Here is a 25033-nt window from a genome sequence, read left to right on the forward strand (position 1 = left end):
GGGAGCATGTTTACACCTATTCTGCACAGGTACAAAGGACTATATAAGGGGCAGGACAGTAGTGTATCAGGCCCATAATCTCCTGTGACTCCAACTAAAAGTTCTTGGGAACAGGGCCCAATCTTATACCTAGTGAAACTTGGGAATGAGACTCTGTGCTGGGGTTCTAAGAGATGCTGCAAAGAATTCACACCCCATTGGGAGGAGAAGATAAGGTGACTTTACCTGCCTGGCTTTGCACCCCCCCAAACCTGGGCGATCTGGTGGCCACAGCAGCCCTGACTGTAAACCATCAAAAGGGCTTATCATAGTTGCAGTTGCAGGAGCCTCCCTGGAGCTGTCCTATGGGTCAAAACACTGCCCAGAAAACCATAGTACTCCATGCTGCAGTCCTGCTCCAGACACATCTCTTTCCCCCAGCCTCACTCCCTCTATGCGAGAGCTTGCAAAGAGGTCCTCTGAGGACAGCCCTTGCCTATTTTCTGCGGTATCTTCACAAGAGGAATTTTCCCATGGCTGGATCTACAGGTATCAGGGTTTCCTTACACAAAGGGTGTGTGTGTGGGTGAAAACCTCACCCTTGTTGTAATGCCACTGCTATCAGCAGAAGCATGTTTAGAACTCTGTTGTGTTCATGTTTCTTTCATATGGTTACATAATCTAAACAATCATTGCTTTACATCAGATTTTTAGGCAGTATTCTCATTCAATCAGCAGGGATTTCTCTGTGTGAGAAACAGTAGAGAGAGGAGAGCACACTGCTCCAGTGAAAACAGGTTGCTTTCTAAAGCACTGTAAATTCTTGCTGTCTGTTTTTCACAACTTTTGATTTGGAATGCTGATAAACCAGGTAAAAATTGCTAATCTTTAAAAGTGATTGGCTGAGTATTAATAACAACAATAACTTGATCTCACAGAGTATATATAATCACATCAATGTATCACAATGTTTTGTTGTCCCTTTTCAAGTAGAGTGGCTTCTCTGATTTCAGGGCTCTGCGATGTTCCAGATGGGAGTAGAAATTGGTGATAGTCAGGTAGTTCTTTGATGCGGTTTTATTTATTTACAAAGAGTGTACAAAGTTCTGTGTCTGAATGCAGACGGAACCAAGAACAAAAGGAGCAGTTTCCTGGCTTACAGCCTCTTTAGCCAACAGACCCAAAAGCACACACTATTTCTTTCCACTATGCTCACAACCTACTGCTTGGCTTTCTTCCTTTTTGCCTCTACCTGCCTTTCTGTCTCTTCTCAGTTTCTGGGTCTTCTCTTACATACCCACACTTGGTCACAATTCCCCATCAAACCTTCACATGGTGCTAATTTCATGCATCCAATGAAGTGAGCTGTAGCTCACGAAAGCTTATGCTCAAATAAATTTGTTAGTCTCTCAGGTGCCACAAGTCCTCCTTTTCTTTTTGCGGATACAGACTAACACGGCTGCTGCTCTGAAACCTAATTTCTAGGCAGACTCTTCCAAATTCTCCTTCCAGGGAGCCACTGTGCTTCCAACACAAGCAACTTGATTTTTCCAGCTGTTGATTCTGAAACCTTTAACCTGATTCTCCATGGCCTTCTACCTTCTGTAGTCATTTACAACAGTGCAAAGTGAGAGAAAAATGGTACCATTCTAATTTGGTAGCATTTTACATCCATTTTGCATTGGAGTAAATGATGACAAAAGGTGCAAGGCCACAAAGGATAAGGCCCCTTCTTGCCAGTTCTTCTCTGTTGTTTAACACTTTACTGTGGGTCTGCAGGTCCTATATGGATACTCTGTGCCAGACGGTATTACTTCTGAGGGTTGGAAAAAACCTCACTCCAGCTCTTTTGTCTTCCAAGGAATTTTCTAGAAGAATTAAAACAAATCAAGCCATGATATTTTTAATATAAAATAAGCAGCATTAAAACAAAAACAAACAAAAATCTTCAGATCTTTATTCACCACAAAGAAACAAAAAGGGCAAATGCCTATATTTATTTTCTTTGCAGATCACCTTTAATAACTGTACAGATCTTGCATTGTACCTTTACTTTAGTGGGAGTTTGGCCTGAGTAAGGATGAACAATGATTGCAGGATATGGCCCATTGTTATTCCATCTCATAAGGGTTGCAATAGTTGGGGAAAACAGGGTGTGATAACCACAAAGCATCAGCATTCACTTGCCATTTCTTTGTATTTTCTCATTGCATATCACAAAATTAATGCTATTGTTTGTATCCTAATGCTTTAGTGAGTCTTTGTTGTTCTATATAAACACTGATGCTGAGATAATTTCTAGAATGTGGGTGAAGAGCTCATGTTGAGCAGTGGTAATGCTTTCTTGTGATTCACAGCTCTTAGGTGACTGCTGCTCATTGTTGTGTGATACTGGCTGCACAGTTAATAAATGTCTGTCTGTACATTATTTTTCCATTATGAAGAAGTGCTTTTTGTTGAATGGATTTTTCCCAGGTAAACAAAACAATATTTCTTACGAGTTTTGGAAGAAAGACTTGAGTTGCATACAGTAAGTTATTAGAATCTGAGACATGTTCTCCCTTCAGTGTATTTCTAATCAAATTTGATCCCACTATTACAGTTTATTATTCACAAGAGATCTTTTGAACCATGAGCTGAGCAGCAGTGAGCCACATCCTGCATCCTCTGGTCCCTCCTTGCATAAAATTTTCATTGATTTCAGTGGGAGTTTTGTCTGAATAAGGACTGAAGGGCTTGACCCAGTATACTGTACTGGCAGTGAGCAGATCATGTTCGTCATCATTATCATCTCTGACTCATCCTCATTTCAGAAAAGTTCTGCTCTCACCATCCTCCTCATCTCCATCTCCCTACCCCCCAAAACCCATACCCCATGTTACTTGTTAGTACTGAACAGTATAATTCTCTCAAGGTAAATTGTCTTTTCAATGAGAGCTTTTAAAGACTGAGATCTTAATAAAAGAGATACAGTGTTGTCTTGACTTACCAGACCCAGACCACTTCCCCCACTTGTTAAGGGGAATTAACCCTCGATGCAAACAATGTATTTCCTAATAAACAGCCAGGAGGGCTGGGAGTACAGAGAGAGCATTGGATACAGGGGAGAGGTGGATAGTTGGCTTTATGCACCTATCCCACTTCCAGGAAATGCCAACAGGCATCAGTATTGAGACTGGGTAGCTGTGTAGCAAATATTTCAATTAACTGATTGATGCCCTTAAAACATTCCAGATAGACTGCCTACAACACTTGCTGTGTGCACTAAATATGAGGCCTTGATATCCCATTGATTTAAACAGAGAGTTCAGAGCACTAGGGCAGCAAGACAGGTTCCACAAATGACAAGCAGCATAACAGTTACTTATGTTTTAGATGGCACTCCCCAGATAGCTACCCTCACCATTTACAATATTTGCAGTTAGGAATATAATTAGTTGCCCTGTTTATGCGGACACTTTACATATTTGCTATTTTCTACAGCCCTAGAAAGGGGCTGATAATGAAAAGGAGATTGCTATACATGGGAGTCCTAGAAAGGGGCTGATGATGAAAAGGAGATTGCTATACATGGGAGTCCTAGAAAGGGGCTGATGATGAAAAGGAGATTGCTATACATGGGAGTCCTAGAAAGGGGCTGATGATGAAAAGGAGATTGCTATACATGGGAGTCCTAGAAAGGGGCTGATGATGAAAAGGAGATTGCTATACATGGGAGTCCTAGAAAGGGGCTGATGATGAAAAGGAGATTGCTATACATGGGAGTCCTAGAAAGGGGCTGATGATGAAAAGGAGATTGCTATACATGGGAGTCCTAGAAAGGGGCTGATGATGAAAAGGAGATTGCTATACATGGGAGTGCTGATATAGCAACAGCAGTTCGGGGGAAAACACACACCATAAGCAGCAGTCGACTTCAATCACCCAAATTGCTCGGAACTTTCCCCAAGCAGTTCTGAACAGATGACAGGAAAATCGTAGATCTTAATTAAAAGTCTGAGGGAATTTTTCCTCAATCATCTGCACTGCGGACCTTTTTCCAGAGTACAGATATCAGTGGTGTTATGCATGCAGTGTGGCTCAAATACAAGTCTGCTATATTTGTGCAACCAATATAGTGTCACTGGTGTAATGTAATGCTGGATTTGGCCCATATCATACCAAATATGTACATCCATAATATGGATATGATAGGAGAATTTCGCCCTCATGCTTTAACACATAGTGCTAGTATCTGATATTTTTATTAGTCAACTGATAGATCCAGATCTGAACTTTCCAGAATTTGAATGTGCCTCTTGATTTCGTCCAAGACCAAAGCAGAGATGCCAAAATACACCCACTTTCTTTCTTTTTGAAAAGGAAATTAACAGACCTGAGAATTGAGCTAGTAAGTAAAGGGCTCTGAAGGACACTGGATTGTACAGAACCAGTCTGCTTATTATAATTACATTTTTAAGTAGCACTCATAATTGTACTAAATGCTTCACAGACCACATCAAACAAAACAGTTCCTGCCAAAGAGCTCACAGTCTATACTACAGATGTGAAAGTGGCACACGGTACAAAGAGGATGAAGAAGGTGAACAATGAGAGTTACAGCAGTAGGCAGTGGGGATACCCAGTGTAGGTACGTGTTCATCTTTGAGATTCAAATACATGTTCTGAATATATATATTAATATTGAGTGTAACATGGTGGCTTGCCCCTTAAGGGCTGGAAGGCCTGGGGCTAGCAAACCTGGTTTACTAAATAGGCCACCAGGGTTGAATCAGGTAACTCCCAATAAAGGGAAGCAGGTGGCTGCACTGCAAGGGGGAAAGAAAGAAAGGCTTCTGCAGGGAGACCTTAATACTAGGGGGTTTGGAAGCTGGAGCTACAGCTAGAAACTTGAGGCTTCAACCAGGAAAGGCCCCACATGGGAAAAGCCTGGGAGTGACCTGACAAGAGGGTAAAGCCAATGGGGTGTTTTGGGGGGACTTTTAAGTTTTATTTTGGAGCTTTATTTATGTGAATAAACTTGGACTCCTGAAACAGGATAGTGAATGAACAAGAAAAGCCTGTGTGGAGTTTAAGATGCAATGTATAGGAGAAATTGTTAGCAGGGCACTGCAGGGGCATGACTGGGTGCCTGGGAGGTGGTTGACCCGGTTACACTGAATCACTTCTTGAGCAGAACTAGTATCACGTGTATTGCAATAGCCCCTATAAACCTCAAATCAGATCAAGACCCCATTGTGCTAGGTGCTGTACAAATATGTAATAAGAGACAGCTCCTGCCCTAAAGAGATTATAATCTAAATAGACAAGACAGCCAAAGAGTGTGAGAAAGGTACTAGTGTTATCCCTATTTTACTGAGGCACAGATTAAGAACCTGATTTTCAGGGGCACTAAGCAGCTGAAATTCCTAATGAAATCAGTGGGAGCTAAGTCAGTCCTCATTAGGTGACTTGCTCTGGGTCACCCAGGAACTCTGCAACACAACTAGGAACTGAAGCCAGGTTTCCAAAGCCCCAGTCCAGTTCCTTAACTGTAAGACCATCCTGCCTCACATCTTGGAGAAGGTGAGTCTGCTGCAGGGATTTAAATGAGGGGAGAGTAGTGACCTGCAGATCAGGTTAGGGACTTCATTCCATGTAAGGAGTGAAAGCAGGCACCAAGATGCTTGTGGAAGAAATGTCATTTCATGTCTGTAGTCATTGATGAAGTAGAAGGGGCCAAGTGGCCACATGATAAGAGATAGAAACAGGTAAAAATCAGGAAGGGGCAGATTAAAGTAAGGGGGGGAAAAAACTTCCATGTGATATAACATGGAATGGGGAGCCTGTGCAGAATTAAGTAAGTTGTCAGAATGACAAGCTTGAAGGCATTGTGGCTACATGTTTTGTGCGGGGGTCATGTGGGTATAGAGGATGTGAGGCAGGAGGAGGCTGCGGTAATCCAGACAGAAGATTATTAGGGCATGGATGAGAATGCTAGCTGTCAGCAAGAAGTGGAAGGGATGGATCTTTTGAAACATTGTGGAGGAATGGACACTGTCTAGATTTAAGGGGAGAATGAGAGGGAAGAGTCGAAGATCATGACCCCCATATTAAAAGCCTGAGAGTCAGGGAACATGGTGGTGATATCAACAGTAACAGAAAGCAGGATGTGAAGATAGCTTTGGAAAACAAAGAAAGAACATACTATCCTGCCTTATGGCAACTTTGCACCAGCAGGAGTCTTCTTACCTGACTATCAGCGAATTCCCTCAATGGAGGGGGACTGTAAAATGTTGTAGCAATACCTTGGTGGTTTCAACACTACCACTCTTCTGGCAATGGCCTAGGTGTTGCTGGAGCTCCCTTAGGCCCTGATCATCCTTGACTGTAGGAGTGACCTCGACAACTTGCATAAATCAGAGCAGCCTCTAACTTAAGCCAGGGGCTGGATTGGACCGAGGACTGGGGCCTTCACAATTCCCTCTCTTGAGTTGCCCTCCGTGTTTCTCAGACACTGCTCAAGATCTGGGCTATTGGAACACAGGGAGTCAGGACTCCTAGGTTCTATTTTGGACTCTAATGATAACTTGGTGTGTGCTCCTGGGCATATCAATTAACGTAATCTCTGTGTGCGTCAGTTTCTCATTGTGTAAAATTAGGATAATATCTCACAGGGGCACTGCATAAAGCATTTTAAGAAGCCTAGATAAAAGGTCCTCTGTAAATGCAAATAGTTATTTTACGAACTCTGTAGATTTTCTGGCTATAGAGCTTTGTTTGGTAAACTAAAGGACACCCTCCACTAGCTCTGCCATCACAGGCATGTTATGTAAATCATCACATCAGCCACTATGTAAGAAAAGGTAGTTTTATTATTTCATAATTGGGAAAAAATGCAAATATGTTAGGATAGAGCTGATGTCATAAAACACTCTGAAACCAAAGACCATGGAAAATTCAAGGACTCTGTCACAGGGTAGGGTAGGGTAGCCCTTTAAGGAAGCTGGGTTTAGCTCCCACCTGTGACTAATCACCTGCCTCCTAGCTGATGCTATGAGACTAGGGATCAGGTGATGGCTTGTTCAATTCCTGCAGGAGTCCCTGGATCAAGGGAAAGAACCCAGTTCATATGTAGCTGGCCTATAGGGTGTAGCTTGGAAGGTAGCTGGCTAGGGAAGAGTGAAAAAGCTGCAGAGAGAAGATGGAATTGTTTTCTTGCTTCATTACAGCCTGTTTGTAGTTGCTGCAGATTAACAGGAGAAAGAGATGATGGTACATAGCATCAGTTCCATAGGCGCTGACTCCATGGGTGCGCTGGGGCTCAAGCACCCACCTCAAAAAAACAGGGGTGCTCAGCACCTGCAAGTCCAGATTAATCTTTTATGGACTCCGGTGCCCGCATCATGGCTCACCCCCCTTAGCCTCTTCCCCCCCCCCCCAGGCCCCACCTGCTGCTCACATGGGGGGTTGGGGGGAGGAGCACCCACCAACAAAAACAAAAGTCAGTGCCTGTGATCAGCCTGATTCATCCCAGAAGTAATTCCAAAGGTTAAAATATTTAGCCCCATTTTACTTAAATTGACTGTTCACATGGTTAGAGTTATTCTTGTAAGTGGTTGCAGGACTGGCCCCTTATGGTCAGTTCTTTGGGGCAGGGACTGTAGACCTCCGTGTTACTCTTTTGAAATCAAGTGTAAAACTGGAGTAGTGCAGTGGTGTATCAGGTCTTGTGTCTTTACTTGCCTCTGGCTCCCTTTGGCCACAACCAAATAAATACCATGTGTAAGCAGAGTCAGGATGAGCTCTACCCTGACATCTGGTGGCGAGTCATGGTGGGTTGTGGAAAAGAACTTCAGGGGCTGATCTCATTTGCATAGGCACAACCACCCTGCCTAGATGGTCACTTTGGCTGCTGTAGGAGCCCCAGTTTCTCTGTTAGTCGGGCAGGAATAAACTGTTATCCTGATTATGTGAATCAAGGACAGTGGAACTGCACTTGGCCTTTTGTTATGATGGAGGGACTCACCATCAACTAAGCAGCACTCGCTAGGCAAGATTCATGGGTTCCAAAACCCAGTGAATAGAGAGAGGCTGGGGACAGGTATTAATACTTGGTGGTATGGGCCCCCTGGTTAGGGCCTTTTATGCTAATTGCACTTCCTCCTCTCTCCACTGTGGAATATCAGAGCTAATTTTGATTCCATTAGGAGTCTAGTTACAGGCTGCTGAGCTGAATTCACTTTGGGCTAATGGTGCACCAGCACTGAAGCTCCCCTACTACAAGCTGAAATCACAAACGAGCTAAACTTACGAAGAGCTGAAATCACTGAGTGTTGTGTTAAGTAGTGGGGGAGCCCGAAGATATATTGCGGAGCAGTTTGCAGGACGGCTGGCAGAGCAGAGCAGTTGGTTGGATGCCTGGAGCAGCTCATGAGGGCGGCTGGCAGAGCGGAGCCCCATGGAGAGGTGGGGCAATCAGCTTTGGACCAAGAAAGGTGCCCCTTACCTCCCCCCCCCCCATCTCCACCCAGGTTGGGAGGTAAAACTCTGCAGATAAACTTTCGAACTCTGGGGCTGCCCGACCAGGGACAGAGACTTTTGGAACTTTGGGTGATTTTGGGTTGCTGGACTCAAGAACCAAAGGGAAAGGGCATGCCCCAGTTTGCTTGGGGTGGGTTTTTTGGTATGTTATGAATCCTGTTGGTGGTGTTTCCCCAACATAATGCCACATTCTTTCTCTCTGTTATTAAAAGGCTTTTTGCTGCACTCAGACTCTGTGCTTGCAAGAGGGGAAGTATTGCCTCTTGGAGGCGCCCAGTGGGGATGGTATATATTTGTCCTAGGTCACTGGGTGGGGGCTCGAGCTGGTTTTGCATTGTGTTATTGGAATGGAACCCCTAGATACTGAACCTGGCCCTTGTTGCTGCCAACTCTGATGGGCAGAGGGGTTACACATGCTTAAATTTGGCTTTTAAACTTGATTATTCAGTCAGTGTAAACGGCGTACAGTGTTGCCACTGCAGTCCCTGGCTCTATTTCCAGTACAACCATTGCAGGTTTTATGGCAACAGAATTTGCCCCTGCCTCTTGCTCTTTTAGATTTGGTACCTAGTCCTGCTTGCATTATTCATATTACGTCAAGGGACTACTTGTAAAATTCTGCTTTCAGATCTGCAAAGCAGTTCCCAGCCTTCCCCACATATATGGGACACTCAGTTATGTACAGTACAGCAGGATGTAATAAATATTTTACAAGTCTCTCTAAAGACCTCAACATGAGGAAGCATTATCCCCACTTCACACAAGGAAACAAAAAGATACTCAATGACCTTTGCAAGGTCACAGTGAACCAGTGACGTATACAGAACCCAGATAACCTGACTCTCAGATCTGTACTTTACCCATAAGAGAATTTCTCCTCTCTTCAAAGATGATATCTGCTGTGTGGAAGGACAGCAGAATTTTGCCCAGAGAAAACTGTAGGGGAGGTTTGAGGCAAACTTTGGCTAACAATTGAGAAGAACTGAACTAAACCTCTGGCATTTGGAAAAAAAAAGTAAACTTTTCTTTTTTAATTTCTATGTTTCTATACATCTCAATTTTAACCTGTATCAGAAGTGGAAATACATACTACAAGAGACTATTCTGAACAGAAGCCATTTTGGTTTCCTCCTTGTTCACAAGAAGATATGACTAATCTATCCCCCCAAAAGAATGTTCTGAACATCTACTGAGAAAAGCAGTTCTTGAGAGATTCCCAGGCTGATTTCTAGACCAAAGAGGTTCAGTTAAGTGTTCCAAGTTTTCAGCACTTAACCAAAGCCATGATTAATACTTTGAAAATTCATCATTACTAAATTGGTAACCCTCTTACTTACATTTCATCCCCTTCTGTCTGGATAGTTTTTAAAACGTTTATTGGTATGAATATACAAGAAGAATTATAGAGATCTATGCATCTAGCAGGACATGGATTTTGCAGACATAGGTCCCCACCCTGCAATCAGATCCAGGCAGTTCCTTGCACTTGTGCAGAAACCTGTTGTAGTCAGTGGGGTTCTGCAAGGATCTGCTTACATGGATTTGACTGTAAGGTCAAGGCCATAGGGAGTACAAAGAGAAATTATTTTTGTTTATTTCACACTGTTGTGTCTAATCAAGGAGCGTACAAATTAAAAAAAAACACCTTATTTCTTCATCTATAAACCAGTTCTTCATAGATGGCAGTCAGTGAAACTTTTGGGATCTTTTCTGTTTCCCACCAATGTAGAATATAAAAAATTGCACAAAAATATATGCAGAAATGTTGGTTTGTGTCCATGTCTCTTCCTTTCTCATTTTCCATTTGGTCTTTCTCCTATATGCTACATCTGAAATCAAAGTAGATTACACAATGGAAAAAATTGCTCATTACAAAGGAACATAAGAATCCATCAATTTAATTAGTAGATTATTTCCCTGTCTCAGTCACCCCCCCCCCCAGTTTAGGTAATTAAAAAAACGGTTTTCTGTTTACTTTTTGTCCTCTAAAATCCTCACTGCCTCTGCTGCCTCTGATGTCAGATTCAAATCATAAACATATAACTAGAAACCTATGCGACCTTTCTCCTTTGATTCCTTCCCCTTCATTGTCATACAACAAGCAAAAAGCAGTTTTCTTTGTCAAGAGATGCTCTTCTACCACAACAAAAAATATATTTTACAACTTTCCCGTTACAATATATTTGGCATTTTTTAATCTCTGAGGCTGAGCTAATAAAGCTAAATTACATCTTTCCCACTGAAATAGTGTTGTGCCTTAATTGCTCTTAATACAAAAGCCAGATGATTTAGAGCTGTACATATATATCTTTCCTGCTTTAATCTGCAGGTTTATTCAGGATACATTTTTTCCATTTTGAGAAAAATTGAGCAAGACTTGCAATAGAGAATGTGAAACAGCAGAGGAGCACCACCTAGTGTTTCTATAGAGCAGTGGTTTTCAACCTATTTTTCATTTGCAGACAAATTTCTGCTACAAATTTCGAACGGAGGTGCAGACCCCTTTGGAAATCTTAGACATAGTCTGCAGACCCCCAGTGGTCTGCCAACCACAGGCTGAAAACCACTGTTTTATGGTAATGACAACCTTTTGCAGCTCCCTTAGACATAGTCTGCAAACCCCCAAGGGTCCACAGACCACAGGCTGAGAACCACTGCTATAGAGTAAAATATTGGAACACCTTATGGTATGTTAATAGTGATCAACTCTCCTGACCACTTCCAATCAGTTAAACTATCGTACGTACAATTTAATATTTTGGGTGATTAGCTCACACATAAGGCGGGATTTGCTTTGCAAATTGGATACATTTGATATTCATGAGGGACTTTCAAATGACCTTCAAGCTGCTCTAAAGGTGGGGGAGTATATGGAGCATGAGGTGCTCCTCTGATCCCCTGCCAGCCGAAAGGTCTCTAGGAGACCATCTAGCAGGTCAAGGTGGGTTGAGGTAATATTACTGGGACCAACTTCTGGTTGGGAAAGAGACAAGCTTATGAAGAGCTGAGTAAGCTTAAAAGTTTGTCTCTTTCACCAACAGAAGCTGGCCCAATAAAAGATATTACCTCTCCCACCTTGTCTCTCTGATACCCTGGAATCAACACAGCTACAAACACTGCAAACATCTAGCAAGCTTAAGTTAGAGCAACTTTCTATCTGTTTGGCTCCTGTTGTAAAAGTGGCTTAGGGCACCTTGGCCTCCTGCCTTCCACAGCATTGTGCCCTCCCTCTCAAGAACCTGAAGTGCAGTGGGTAGGCACATCCATCCCACAATACAAATGACATAGCACGAATTCAAAGTTCTTCACATTAGAACCCTGCAGAGGTTCTTGCAACAGAGAAAATGATTCTCTTTGATAGTGACAGACTGCATTTGTGGTTCAGTCTCTGCAAGATATTTTTTCAGAGTGACCCCCAAAACTGGATCTGAATTTTGCAGCTCAGGCCCAATCTTTGTGTTTATTAGGTGTGGCTCTACTGCTCTGCAAACCAAAAGCAGTAAGTGTTTAACCAAAGGCAAAGTACTGATGTTGTGCTGCTCAGAATTTACCAATTTCCTACACTTGTGTAACCACCAAAGTCTGAGCCAAAGATTCTGCACTGATTGTATTCTTGATACATTTGTATTAAATAACATGCCCTAGATACTGATTTTCTTATTGTTCCTGTTGCATTGAAATGAGAACTTACTTCAAGCACTGCGAATACCTATAGCCACAACATGGTGAAAAACACTCCAAATGTTATGAAATAAGTAGTTGAAGGGTTCTCCTTATTCAGAGTAAAAATGGCTCTCTCATTTGATATGTTTTGTAAATAAACATGTTTGAACCAATAATGTGCCTACAGAATTACTGGTTCATTTTAAGAAAGGTCAAACTTACCAAAACAAGAAAAAGTAAATATTTTGTCAAGCTTTATGAGCTGATCATCAATATAACCATAGAAAACTCATCCTGTATGTTGCACTTTTTGGGTGAAATTTACCCCTTTGTGGTGGACCAGCATAATGCCTACACTCCATCAACTCCCACTTTCGCCCTATATGGAGATCTTTGCTGGCCTTATATTGGCCATCTGCATACGAGGGGAATTTCACCCTCTGGGATTAATTTGCTATTTATTTTCATTTTCTAAACTTCTGCCAAACAACTGAATGTCACCCACATGGACTCTGCATTCTAGAGCTGAAGATGTAAAAAAAAAAAAGCATGTAAAGTGAGTACAAACTTACTGCAAACACAATAATAATGTTGAAAGATGCAGCTATCGTTTATCAGTTCACATCTGGATTATATCTGTAGAAAGAGAACATGCATGAAATAAGGAACTTACCTTCCTAAGAAGAGGAACTTTCTGGTTCAATGAACTAACTGTAAAAACAGTACAGGCTGTTTAGAGTGTTGTAAGTGAGGAAGCTGTACAGCAAGTATGAAAAAAGAGAAGTATTGAGAGCAAAAGTCTTGAGAGTATAGAGCCTGATTCTGTGAGTTGCTGGAACCCCCAAATTTCTGTTGATGCCAGTAGCAGCTGCAGGTGCAAGATCAGGGTGCTAAACACTTCATAGGAATGGGCCCACTGCTGGTCATGTGATACGTTAAAGAAAAATACTGGAGACAATCTCTTTGGTATTTAAGCATATCTGAATGAATGAGGCCAGGGCAATGTGAGACTTCTAAATAGTGCCAACATCTCTCCTGGAAACTGGGAAGAAGAAAGTGTCATGTGTTGTCTGGTAAATGACACTTTACAGGAAAGGCCTGATCCTGCGAGATGCTGAGTGCCTTCTGTGACAAACTGGGAAAATGTCTGTATTATGAATATGTGTGACTTGGTTTTAATTTTGTAGGCTGCCTGACTAAATGCATACTGAAAAATCAAAGGAGACTGTAAAAGAACCATACAGGAAAGCTAAAACAATGAGACTGATAAGACAGGTGCAGGTACATACCTTCAAAGCAGCAAGGAGAATAATGGTCCATTACTGGGAGATGCTATTTCTAGGAGCCAGCAAAGTTATCAGGATTTGTTTTGCCAGGACTGAGACCCTGACCAGTTAAAAAGGTGCCCGTGACAGAAAGGGAAGGGGAAGTGGTCAGAGAGGCTGGCCACAATGTGTCAGTGAAAAGGCTGGCAGTCTGACAGAGACAGAAGGAGAAGGCTGCAAGAAGTGTAGGCCAGAGCTGCCTGAGTTGCAGCTAGAGAGAGGTTAAGCTTAGGTAAGGGTATATGCATGTAGGTCTTTGACCACGTCTACACTACGGCGCTGCTGCTGTAACCCCATAGTCACAGACTACAGCACTGTGTAGACGCAGACTCCAGCATTGTAGGAACTCGACCTCCCTGAGCCATTCTAGCTAGGATGACGGAAGCATTCTTCTGTTGACCTAATTGTGTCTACACTAGGGGTCAGGTTGGCATAGCTACAGCACTCAAAGTCCCGGAACACCATAGCTATGTTGACCTAAGTTTGAAGTGAAGATTATTTATTTTAAATCTCTGTAAGTGGCTGTGTACCTTTATGGCAAAATATAAATCATGCTTTGTGTTTGCAGAAGCTGTTTCAGTCTCGCTGCAAAGGTATGCCATCACCAGGGGCGGCTCTACCAGTTTTGCTGCCCCAAACAGTCGTCACTGAATTGCCGATGCCCCCGGAAGAGCGGCAGAGCTGCCGCCCATAAGCCACCGCAGCGGGAAGAGCGGTGGAGCTGCCGCCGAATTGCCGCTGCGGGACACGGGCTGCCGCCCCATTCTGAACGCCGCCCTAAGCACCTGCTTGGAAAGCTGGTGCCTGGAGCCAGCCCTGGTCATCACAGGCTCCAACAGAGAAACCCTAGTAGGCTCCACCCGCAGGTGGACCCGCTGAATCACTCAGCGGGTACCCAAGGGACTGTAAATGAAGTCCTGGTCTGAAAGTGGATGAACTGCAGAATTCCATCCCATAAGGGGTAAAGGCCTGACACCTGTGTGGGTTAGGGGGAGGAGGTTCATTCAGAGACTCCCGAGAAGGGACAGCAATGCAGCTAGCCCAGTAACACCTTCAGCTCTCACTGAAGTCAGTGGAAGTTGAGAATGCTCAATGCCTTGCAAGATCAGACCTTGAATGATTTGGCAATTGTTGACAGTCGCAGGGTTTTGAATTTGTACGCATTATGGGACTATTTGGTAGGGGAACTATTGAATAGCCTATATTATAGAAGTGACATTTACTTGCCCTGTAAGTGAGATCAGCCTTCTTTTCCCCCATGTCTATTAACAAAGCCTCAACATCAAGTAAAGCTTTAACAGATATGCCAAGATAAGCACAGCACTGATGTGGCTTCCTTTAGCTGAGCCACCCCTACATAGCTTGAATATGCATCAATGCCAGTTAAGTATTAACTGTCCTCTAGGATTAAAATATCCCCTCATAATGTACCATCTGCTGATAAACAATACTGAAAGTTGCTATGCTCTGTTAACAGGGAAATGGGTAATTCAGTTGTAGAAATCAAATTTGAGAAAATAACTCCTCAGCTACATATGAAATGAAGCATGACCCAGTGAAGGCTGGAAACCCAAGAACTGAGACTAAAACATTTTACTTCTGTTTAACCCCACGGTTTTCTACACATCATTCAGAATGGAGGGCTAATGATGTTGGCTATACCAGGGGATTTGGAATTGAGAAGCTCTAGTCCCTCATCTGTGCCTTAAAGTGGGATCTAGTGACAGAAGCACTAACTATTCAGACGTAATTTTTTTCATACAGTGCCAAGACTATGAGACAAATTAGAATGTCAGACAAGACGTTCTAACGAAGAGAATCTCTAACAAAGAGAGGGAAGAGCATCTTTGCAAGCAGACTGGCTAACCTAATGAGGAGGGCTTTAAACTAGGTTCACCAGGGGAAGGAGACCAAAGCCCTGAGGTAAGTGGGGAAGTGTGATACCAGGAGGAAGAATGAACAGGAGAGCGCAATAGGGTAGGACTCCTGCCCCACACTGAGAGCGAGTTATCTTAAGTGCCTATACGCAAATGCAAGAAGCCTGGGAAACAAGCAGGGAGAACTGGAAGTCCTGGCACAGTCAAGGATTTATGATGGGATTGGAATAACAGAGACTTTGTGGGATAGCTCACAAGACTGGAGTACTGTCATGGATGAATATAAACTGTTCAGGAAGGACAGGCAGGGCAGAAAAGGTGGGGGAGTTGTATTGTATGTAAGAGAGCAGTATGACTGTTCAGAGCTCCAGTATGAAACTGCAGAAAAACCTGAGAGTCTCTCGATTAAGTTTAGAAGTGTGAGCAACAAGGGTGATGTCGTGGTGGAGTCTGCTATAGACCACCGGACCTGGGGGATGAGGTGGACGAGGCTTTCTTCAGGCAACTAATAGAAGTTACTAGCTCACAGGCTCTGGTTCTCATGGGGGACTTCAATCACCCCGATATCTGCTGGGAGAGTAATTCTGCAATGCACAGACAATCCAGGAAGTTTTTGGAAAGTGTAGGGGACAATTTCCTGGTGCACGTGCTGGAGGAACCAACTAGGGGCAGAGCTCTTCTTGACCTGCTGCTCACAAACAGGGAAGAATTAGTAGGGGAAGCAAAAGTGGATAGAAATCTGGGAGGCAGTGACCATGAGATGGTCGAGTTCAGGATCCTGACAAAAGGAAGAAAAGAGAGCAGCAGAATATGGACCCTGGACTTCAGAAAAGCAGACTTTAACTCCTTTAGGGAACTGATGGGCAGGATCTCCTGGGAGAATAACATGAGGGGGAAAGGAGTCCAGGAGACCTGGCTGTATTTTAAAGAATCCTTATTGAGGTTGCAGGAACAAACCATCGCAATGTGTAGAAAGAATAGTAAATATGGCAGGCGACCAACTTGGCTTAACAGTGAAATCCTTGCTGATCTTAAACACAAAAAAGAAGCTTACAAGAAGTGGAAGATTGGAAAAATGACCAGGGAGGAGTATAAAAATATTGCTCAGGCATGCAGGAAGGCCAAATCACAATTGGGAGTTGCAGCTAGCAAGGGATGTTAAGAGTAACAAGAAGGGTTTCTACAGGTATGTTAGCAACAAGAAGAAGGTCAGGGAAAGTGTGGGCCTTTTACTGAATGTGGGAGGCAACCTAGTGACAGAGGATGTGGAAAAAGCTAATGTACTCAATGCTTTTTTTGCTTCTGTCTTCACAAACAAGGTTAGTTCCCAGACTACTGCACTGGGCAGCACAACATGGGGAGGAGGCAGCCAGCCCTCTCTGAAGAAAGAAGTGGTTCGGGACTATTTAGAAAAGCTGGATGAGCACAAGTCCATGGGGCCAGATGCACTGCATCAGAGAGTGCTAAAGGAGTTGGCTGATGTGATTGCAGAGCCATTGGCCATTATCTTTGAAAACTCCTGGTGATCGGGGGAGGTCCCGGATGACTGGAAAAAGGCTAATGTAGTTCCCATCTTTAAAAAGGAGAAGGAGGAGGATCAGGGGAACTACAGGCCAGTCAGCCTCACCTCAGTCCCTGGAAAAATCATGGAGCAGGTCCTCAAGGAATCAATTTTGAAGCACTTAAAGGAGATGAAAGTGATCAGGAACAGTCAGCATGGATTCACTAAGGTCAAGTCATGCCTGACTAACCTAATTGCGTTCTATGATGAAATAACTGGCTCTGTGGATGAGGGAAAAGCAGTGGATGTGTTATTCCTTGACTTTAGCAAAGCTTTTGATATGATCTCCCACAGTATTCTTGCCAGCAAGTTACAGAAATAAGGGCTGGTTGAATGGACTATAAGGTGGATAGAAAGCTGGCTAGATCATCAGGCTCAGTGGGTAGTGATCAATGGCTCCATGTCTAGTTGGCAGCCGGTATCAAGCGGAGTGCCCCAAGGGTCAGTCCTGGGGCCGGTTTTGTTCAATATCTTCATTAATGATCTGGAGGATGGCGTGGGCTGCACCCTCAGCAAGTTTGCAGATGACACGAAACTGGGAGGAGTGGTAGATACGTTGGAGGGTAGGGTTAGGATACAGAGGGACCTAGACAAATTAGAGGATTGGGCCAAAATAAATCTGATGAGGTTCAACAAGGACAAGTGCAGAGTCCTGCACTTAGGACGGAAGAATCCCAGGCACTGCTACAGACTAGGGACTGAGTGGCTAGGCAGCAGTTCTGCAGAAAAGGACCTAGGGGTTACAGTTGACGAGAAGCTGGATATGAGTCAATAGTGTGCCCTTGTTGCCAAGAAGGCTAACAGCATTTTGGGCTGTATAAGTAGGAGCATTGCCAGCAGATCGTTGGACGTGATCATTCCCCTCTATTTGGCATTGGTGAGGCCTCATCTGGAGTACTGTGTCCAGTCTGGGGCCCCACACTACAAGAAGGATGTGGAAAAATTGGAAAGAGTCCAGTGGAGGGCAACAAAAATTATTAGGGGGCTGGAGCACATCATTTATGAGGAGAGGCTGGGATTATTTAATCTGCAGAAGAGAAGAATGAGGGGAGATTTGATAGCTGCTTTCAACTACCTGAAAGGGGGTTCCAAAGAGGATGGAACTAGACTGTTCTCAGTGGTATCAGATGACAGAACAAGAGAAAATGGTCTCAAGTTGCAGTGGGGGAGGTTTGGGTTGGATATTAGGAAAAACTTTTTCACTAGGAGGGTGGTGAAGCACTGGAATGGGTTACCTAAGGAGATGGTGGAATCTCCTTCCTTCGAGGTTTTTAAGGTCAGGCTTGACAAAGCCCTGGCTGGGATGATTTAATTGGGGATTGGTCCTGCTTTGAGCGAGGGGTTGGACTAGATGACCTCTTGAAGTCCCTTCCAACCCTGATATTCTATGATTCTATAGTAATTGAGACTGATCTGGGGATATAGAGATAAAGACAGGCCAAGTGGCCTTTGTGCATGTCGGATTCAGAGATACACAGCAAATTTCTGAAGTCAAGGAGGTTGCACAGGGTGCAAATCAAGGCAGAACTGGGGCTGAATTTTGTGTGACTCAATGGGTGGGCAACAAAAAATGACCTGTGAGTAAATACAAGCATTGCAAAAAGATTGTCCATGGACTCAATTTTGGCATGTGCACATCTTGAGCTTCTGTAACACAATTATTGTTTTTTAATTAACTCACTACACCAGAAGTAACTGAAATTAATATAGAGATTTCACAGATGAGTATTGAGAGAGATTCTAATCTAATCTTATTTGTAGGTTCGGCCATGATATGGAATATACAGTTGAATGTAGTCATAATAGTGAGTCTGGTAGCAATACACCAAGAAAGAATACCTCAAAGAGGCAGACATGGAGCATACTAGCCAAAAACGGAAGAAGGTAATCTTCCCCACCAATTACAGCCCATTTCATACTGATTTCCTGCAAAGGGGCTACTGGAGGCATTAAGGGCAAACCCAATTTCAGAAGTCTGATTACTGGCAATACATAAATCAGGAAGTATCCCAAGAAGGTTTGGGTAGCGCCTGCTTATTGAGAAAAAAACGAGGAGTACTTGTGACACCTTTATTATTTATTTGTTAGTCTCTAAGGTGCCACAAGTACTCCTTGTTTTTTGTTTTTTTTTTTTTTTTGCTGATACAGACTAACAGGGCTACCACTCTGAAACCTGCTTATGGAGACTTTCCTTGCTGTAAAAGCAACCAAAACTTGAGCTGGATCACGTCAAATGTCCTGGGACATCTGGCAGGCAGGATTTAGCAACGCTCCCGCTCGCCGCGTACTCAGGACCGAAAAGACATGCGTAGGGCCCAACTTAACTTCCCCATGGAAGGGGCCCAGCTCCGTCTGCACACCCAGAATGTGTGTGCACGAACATGCAGCCACGAGTGCACAAGCTGTGGTTGAGGGGGGCGGAGCGAGGCCCTGAGCGGGGGAGATTCCCGGCTGCAGCGCCAGGCTGGCCAGGGGAGAGGCCGGCTGGCCTGGGCTGTGCGGGGCCGGGCAGGAGATGCCCGGGCAGCGCCCCTAGTAGCTCCCCGTCCTCTGTCAGCGAGAGAGCGGAGGGAGGCGCGGGGACTACAAGTCCCGTCAGGCGGCGGGCTGGGCTGGGCTGCTCTGCGGAGCGGCCGGAGCGAGGCTGTGTGCCCGCGGCAGTGCTGGCAGGGAGGCGAGGGGAGATGCCGGCGGCGGGGTCCGCCGAGGGTGGGGAGGACGGCGGCGGCGGCGCGGGGGACGCCGCGGTGCCGCTGAGCCCGGCGGAGCAGGCCGGGCCGGGCGCCCCCAAGCTGTGCGGTTACCTGCAGAAGCTGTCGGGCAAGGGCCCGCTGCGGAATTTCCGCAGCCGCTGGTTCGTCTTCGACCCCCGCCGCTGCTACCTGTACTACTTCAAAGGCCCGCAGGAGGCGCTGCCGCTCGGCCACCTGGATATCGCCGCCGCCTGCTTCAGCTACCACCAGCCCGAGGCCGCCGCCGCTACCGGGGACGAGGCCGCCGCCTTTGAGGTGCACAGTCCCGGCGGCACCGTCACCGTGCTCAAGGTACCCCCACGCCGCTAACGGGCCTGGGCCTCGCCCCAGGCTGCCTGCTGGGCCCCCCTAGGATACCCCCAACCCGCGCCTTATGCCCCCCAGCCAGGGAACGTCCTCCGACTCCGGAGGGGTTGGGGCAGGGGTCCCTCCCCCACGCACATCCCCCACAGAGACCCCAGTTCCCCCGCCTCTGTTTCAGGGCCCCCCATGCCCGGAATCCCCTGGGGGGCTGGGCCAGGGATCCAGCTCTATAGCACTCGAGGGGCCTTCTTAAAGCCCTGTAGCCGCCCCCCAGTGGGCTCAGTCAGGGACCCCTTTCCTCAGTCACCTCACCTCTTGGTAGCTGCTCCTGATCCGAAGCCCCGCGGGGTGTTCCCCCAGCCTGGGAACCCATGACAGCGGATGTCTGCTAGAGGCTTCCTCACTCTATAAAATACCACTTGATGCCCATCTTTTACACAGGGGAGCTTGTGACACTCTGGGTGCCAGGTAGCAAACAAGGGACTTTCCAATGGAGTCTGGCTAAATGTGACTGTGTGACCCCAGCCAGCAGGTTCCCCTTCCCCACAGTCTGCGACTGCGATTGTAAATGCGATGTTACTGTTCCTCATTGGCTTGCTCTCAGTCACTGTTACTGTTAAGCACTGCCAATGTCAGGTGCTGCTCTGTTAGGCCGGGTCTACACTATAAACTTACATCGGTGTAACTGCCTCACTTGGGTGTGAAAAATTTACCCCCGAGAGAGAAAGCTGTACGCCCTAAGCCCAGTGTAGACAGTGCTATGTCAATGGGAGAGCTTCTCCTGTCCCCGCAGCTACTGCCTCTCATGGAGACGGATTAACTACGCTCCACATCTGTCTGCTCCTTTTTAGCATGTCTTTTGTTAAACAGTTTCTCTTTTTTAAAGTAGTGATATAGTATGGTTACAGGCAAAGATCTCCTCTGTCGAATGATCTAAAAGGCTTCTTTAGCTGATAATTTTTTGCTTTATATGTTTGTGGAAATGAAAGGCTCTCCTTCATATGTGTAAAAAGAAAAGGAGTACTTGTGGCACCTTAGAGACTAACCAATTTATTTGAGCATGAGCTTTCGTGAGCTACAGCTCACTTCATCAGATGCATACCGCGATGCATCTGATGAAGTGAGCTGTAGCTCACGAAAGCTCATGCTCAAATAAATTGGTTAGTCTCTAAGGTGCCACAAGTACTCCTTTTCTTTTTGCGAATACAGACTAACACGGCTGTTCCTCTGAAACCCTTCATATGTGTGTTCACTTTTTGATGTGGAAGTACCCCATAATGCATCTTTGGGTACACATCCAGAACTTAGAAATAACCCATAAATTTTGTCTTTTCCCAAGAAATGGAAGGAACAGCTTTCAAAACACAGGCCAAAAGTAGGGTCCCAAACTACCCCCAGAAGCAAACACCTTGAGAAAGAAAAATGTTTGTGGTACCTGGTCTGATCTTGTGAAGGGAACTGAGCTCTAGAGCTGTTAGAATTTTTTTTGTCAAAACACTATTCCTATAAAAAATGGCTTTTCAGTTAAATGAAAATTTCATGCCACAAATCTGGCTTTATCAAAAATCTGAGGCTTTCATAGGAAGGAAATATTTCTATATGTGATGAAAACAAAAAAAATGTAACACTTTTTTCAGGAGGGAGCGGTAGAGGGTGGAAGGTTTGATCTGCGCTAGTGAACTGCCTCAACTCCTGGTAGCAGGCGCTCAGGCCTTCACAGGATTGGAACCTTAAACTTATGACCTTGTATTTTATGTATGCATCCTTTGTTCCATCTCATGATGAAAGACTTTTTCATAGGTCTGTTCAGCTTACAGAACAAGGTTTTACTTTAAATATATTTGTTCATTATTGGGGGAAGTGTTTCTCTTTAAATATTATTCCTATTCATTTAATGTCAGTTTTTACATGACACACTTTGTATTGCAGCACATATTTTGTAGTAAAAGATAAATAATAAAATTAAGTAAATATATATATTAGACGTAGTCATGCTAGTGCAAGCAACCTATAGCTCCTCTACTCAAGTTTCCCTTCATAAGCTTTTCTTGGTTCCTGTGGTCTCAGACCCCTCTTCGATGTGAGGGCCTTTGGGAAAGAGAGGGGTTATGTGACGGTAGGGACTTAGAAGTCTGCATTCAGTCAAGCACAATCAAGAGGCCAGAGGTGATGTATAGGTACCAGAAATAAAAGCAAATCTCTTTGTCATCTGTTTTTACCTTTCACAGGGTTGGGATGCTTGTCTTAAGCAGCCATGTGATTGACCATCAAAAAAGCTATTGCCTAATATATGTAGTCCTTATTTAAAGATCAAGCAAACTTTTATACTGGAATCTTGGGGCTATTTTGAAAGGAACTGGTTAAGTGAAGATTTAGTTGCTGGAGGTGATCATTAGTGTATGTTTTACTGCACTGGCAGGTTTTTATTCTGTGTTTGTACAGTACCTAGCATAGTGGGGTCCTGGTCCATGATTGTGGCTCCTTGACATTACGACAACACAAACCATAAATAAGAATTCTGGATCCAGGATTTAATTGATCTCTTTACTCAAAAGTAACCAGAACAATAATACTTTAAGAACTAAAATTGTTTTCAGCCAAGTTCTGCAGAAATAGAAATAAAGATGAATTGATGTTCAAAATACTGGTGGCCTGATCCATCCCTTGTTGAAGTCAGTGAGAGTTGGATTGGGCCCTTACTAAATTTTTAATGCAGGATAAAAGCCTAGCTGATTTAAGAAAAAATTACACATAGGAGCACGAGGACCTTACTGAGGAAGAAAGTCGAATCAAGTGTAGCTTTCATCCTCCCCCTATGTCATATGCTTAATTTTCCTCAATTTGCTTCTTGTTCATAATTTCCAAATCTCATGGTACAGTCTTTCCCATTCAGTATTTATAAGCTTAAATAAGAAATAAGCATCAGCACCCCAATCTGAAATGACTGTATTATTGAAGAACATATTAGTACTTCACAGTGCTTCAGATTAGCTTTTTAACATTCAGGACCTAATCCTCAGAGTTGCTCAGCACTTGTAACTTAATGGGAGTTGCAGGTAATCAGCTCAATTACTCTCAAGAGACCGTTTTCCCATTTGAAAACGTTTCAGGAAAAGTGTCACAGTCTTCATGAAATAATATGCGGGTCCCAAATTGGGTTTGGTGGACCATCAGTATGACTGCGAGTCTGTCACAGAAGTCACGGATTCCGTGACTTTCCGTGACTTCTGCAGCAGGTGGTCCTGGGCCAACTGCCCTGACTGCTGCTGGGGCAGTCTTGGGCCACTGCGCCCTTCCCCTGCAGCAGCAGCAAGAGTTTGGGTTTAGGAGGGGGCTCAGGGCTAAGGCAGAGGGTTGGGGTGTGGGAGTGTGAGGGCTCTGGGTGGCGCTTACCTCAGGGGGGCTCTCTGGAAGCGACGACATGTCCCTCGGCTCCTAGGCGGAGGCACAGCCAGGCAACTGTGTGTGCTGCCTCCGCCTGCAGGCACTGCCCCCGCAACTCCCATTGGCCATGGTTCCCAGGCGCTCTGGAGGGGGGCAGTGTGTGGAGCCCCCGGTCGCACCTCCACCTAGGAGCCGAGGAACATGTTGCCATTTCCAGGGCGCTGGGTAGGGAGCCTGCCAGCCACGTCAACACCCCTTCCCCCAGCAGTAGCAGTGGTTCCAGGATGAGCACTGCCTCTCCCCCCCCCCCCCCCCCCAAGCACCAGTGGTGCCACAGGGTCACCCCCCCTCAGAGCACCCACAGTGCACTCGGGCTGTCCATGCCCCCCCCCCCTGCCCACTCACTCCTATGTCAGAGCACCCAAGTTTTAGTCAGGGGTATATCGTACAAGTCATGGAGAGGTCACGGGCTGTGAATTTTTGTTTACTGCCTGTGACCTGTCTATTACTTTTACTAAAAATACCCATGACTAAAATGTAGCCTTAACCATCAGTGGTCCTTGGACAATTTGCTGGTTGCATGGTGCTGGCTTTCCTTCTTATTTCTAGCTCTTAAAGCACATTAAAGAAGGTTAACAGAACATTAAAGGCTTTTTTTAATATTACTTCGCTTCATAAGCAATTATTGTAATTGCCACCACAGGCCGTTGATGAGTGGAGTGGGGAAGGTGGTTTTCGAAATTATCTGTCTTCTAGTGATCCAAATCATGAAAAATTTGAGAACCCTTTGTCACGGAGTCACCAGGCGATGCTCTGAAACTACTCCATACGAAGCCAGTCAGGACTCTGGGGAAGCCTCCTGTCTCTGAGCAGACTGTCTCCAGGGCAAGAAGCTTATACAACTTTGGCCTTCCTGGGGCTGACCTTGGAGCATTCAGCATCCCCTCTTTACACCATGCACCAATACACCAGAAGGTTTATTAGAAGACAGGAACATGGTCTAAAACAGAGCTTGTAGGTACAGAGAACAGGACCCCTCAGTCAGGTCCGTCTTGGGGGACAGGGAGGCCAGAGTCTCATCTGGGCCTCCCTCCATTTCCCCAGCCAACTCCAAACTGAAACTCTCCAGCCCCTCATCTCGCCTTTGTCCCTTTCCTGGGCCAGGAGGCCACCTGATCTCTTTGTTCTCCAACGCCTTCAGTTGGCACCTTTGCAGAGGAGAGGCCCAGGCCATCAGTTGCCAGGAGACAGGGTGTCGGCCATTCTCTATGCAGACACCATCACGCTGGCCCTTTAGGGCTCTGAAACAATCACATACCCTTATCCTACTGCCTAGATACTTAAGAAATGTCATGGGAAAACTGAGGCACCCACACAGTATTCAGAGAAAACATTAAGAACATTCCCACTTCTTCACACCCTTGCTTTAGAATAATAGGGCCTATCCTGGAACCATTTGCTACCTACACTTAATGGTATTGATTTGGCTGGATAAGCTCAAGAGTGAACATCAATTTCTGTTTGCAGAATCAGGCCCTTTGTTTCATAGAAAGGAGGGGAAAAAACCAACCTTCCTGTGAGGGGTTGCCCCCCTTTTAAGATGCCACCTGAAGTGCTGAGATATCACTGAGTCCGCCTGTTCAGCTAGCAGACGCCCCCTTTAAC

At 45.0% G+C, this 25033-nt stretch overlaps 2 protein-coding genes and 1 long non-coding RNA gene across 4 annotated transcripts in view; 1 reads left to right on the forward strand and 2 right to left on the reverse strand.

Moving 5' to 3' along the window:
* SH2D7 (SH2 domain containing 7) overlaps nt 1-20578 on the reverse strand; it is a 45677-nt gene extending 25099 nt beyond the window's left edge. The window contains exon 1 of the mRNA XM_075132997.1: nt 20297-20578. Within this exon, the coding sequence (XP_074989098.1) occupies nt 20297-20574 (278 nt within the window). The 5' untranslated portion in view covers nt 20575-20578. The remainder of the gene's footprint in view (nt 1-20296) is intronic.
* LOC125643894 (uncharacterized) lies at nt 1039-19814 on the reverse strand. 2 transcript variants are annotated; one of them, XR_012670210.1, is made up of 4 exons: nt 19733-19814; nt 12738-12801; nt 10148-10331; nt 1039-1847 (listed from the first exon to the last, which is right to left on the reverse strand). It is a non-coding gene; the product is annotated as an uncharacterized LOC125643894 (long non-coding RNA). The 2 variants fall into 2 exon arrangements; XR_007358860.2 differs by lacking the exon at nt 1039-1847 and having other exon boundaries at nt 9440-10331.
* The window catches only part of TBC1D2B (TBC1 domain family member 2B), a 63689-nt gene continuing 58268 nt past the window's right edge, over nt 19613-25033 (forward strand). The window contains exon 1 of the mRNA XM_048867135.2: nt 19613-19972. Within this exon, the coding sequence (XP_048723092.2) occupies nt 19613-19972 (360 nt within the window). The remainder of the gene's footprint in view (nt 19973-25033) is intronic.

This window comes from Caretta caretta, chromosome 10 (genome assembly GCF_965140235.1).
Source record: "Caretta caretta isolate rCarCar2 chromosome 10, rCarCar1.hap1, whole genome shotgun sequence".
NCBI classification, from domain to species: Eukaryota; Metazoa; Chordata; order Testudines; family Cheloniidae; genus Caretta; species Caretta caretta.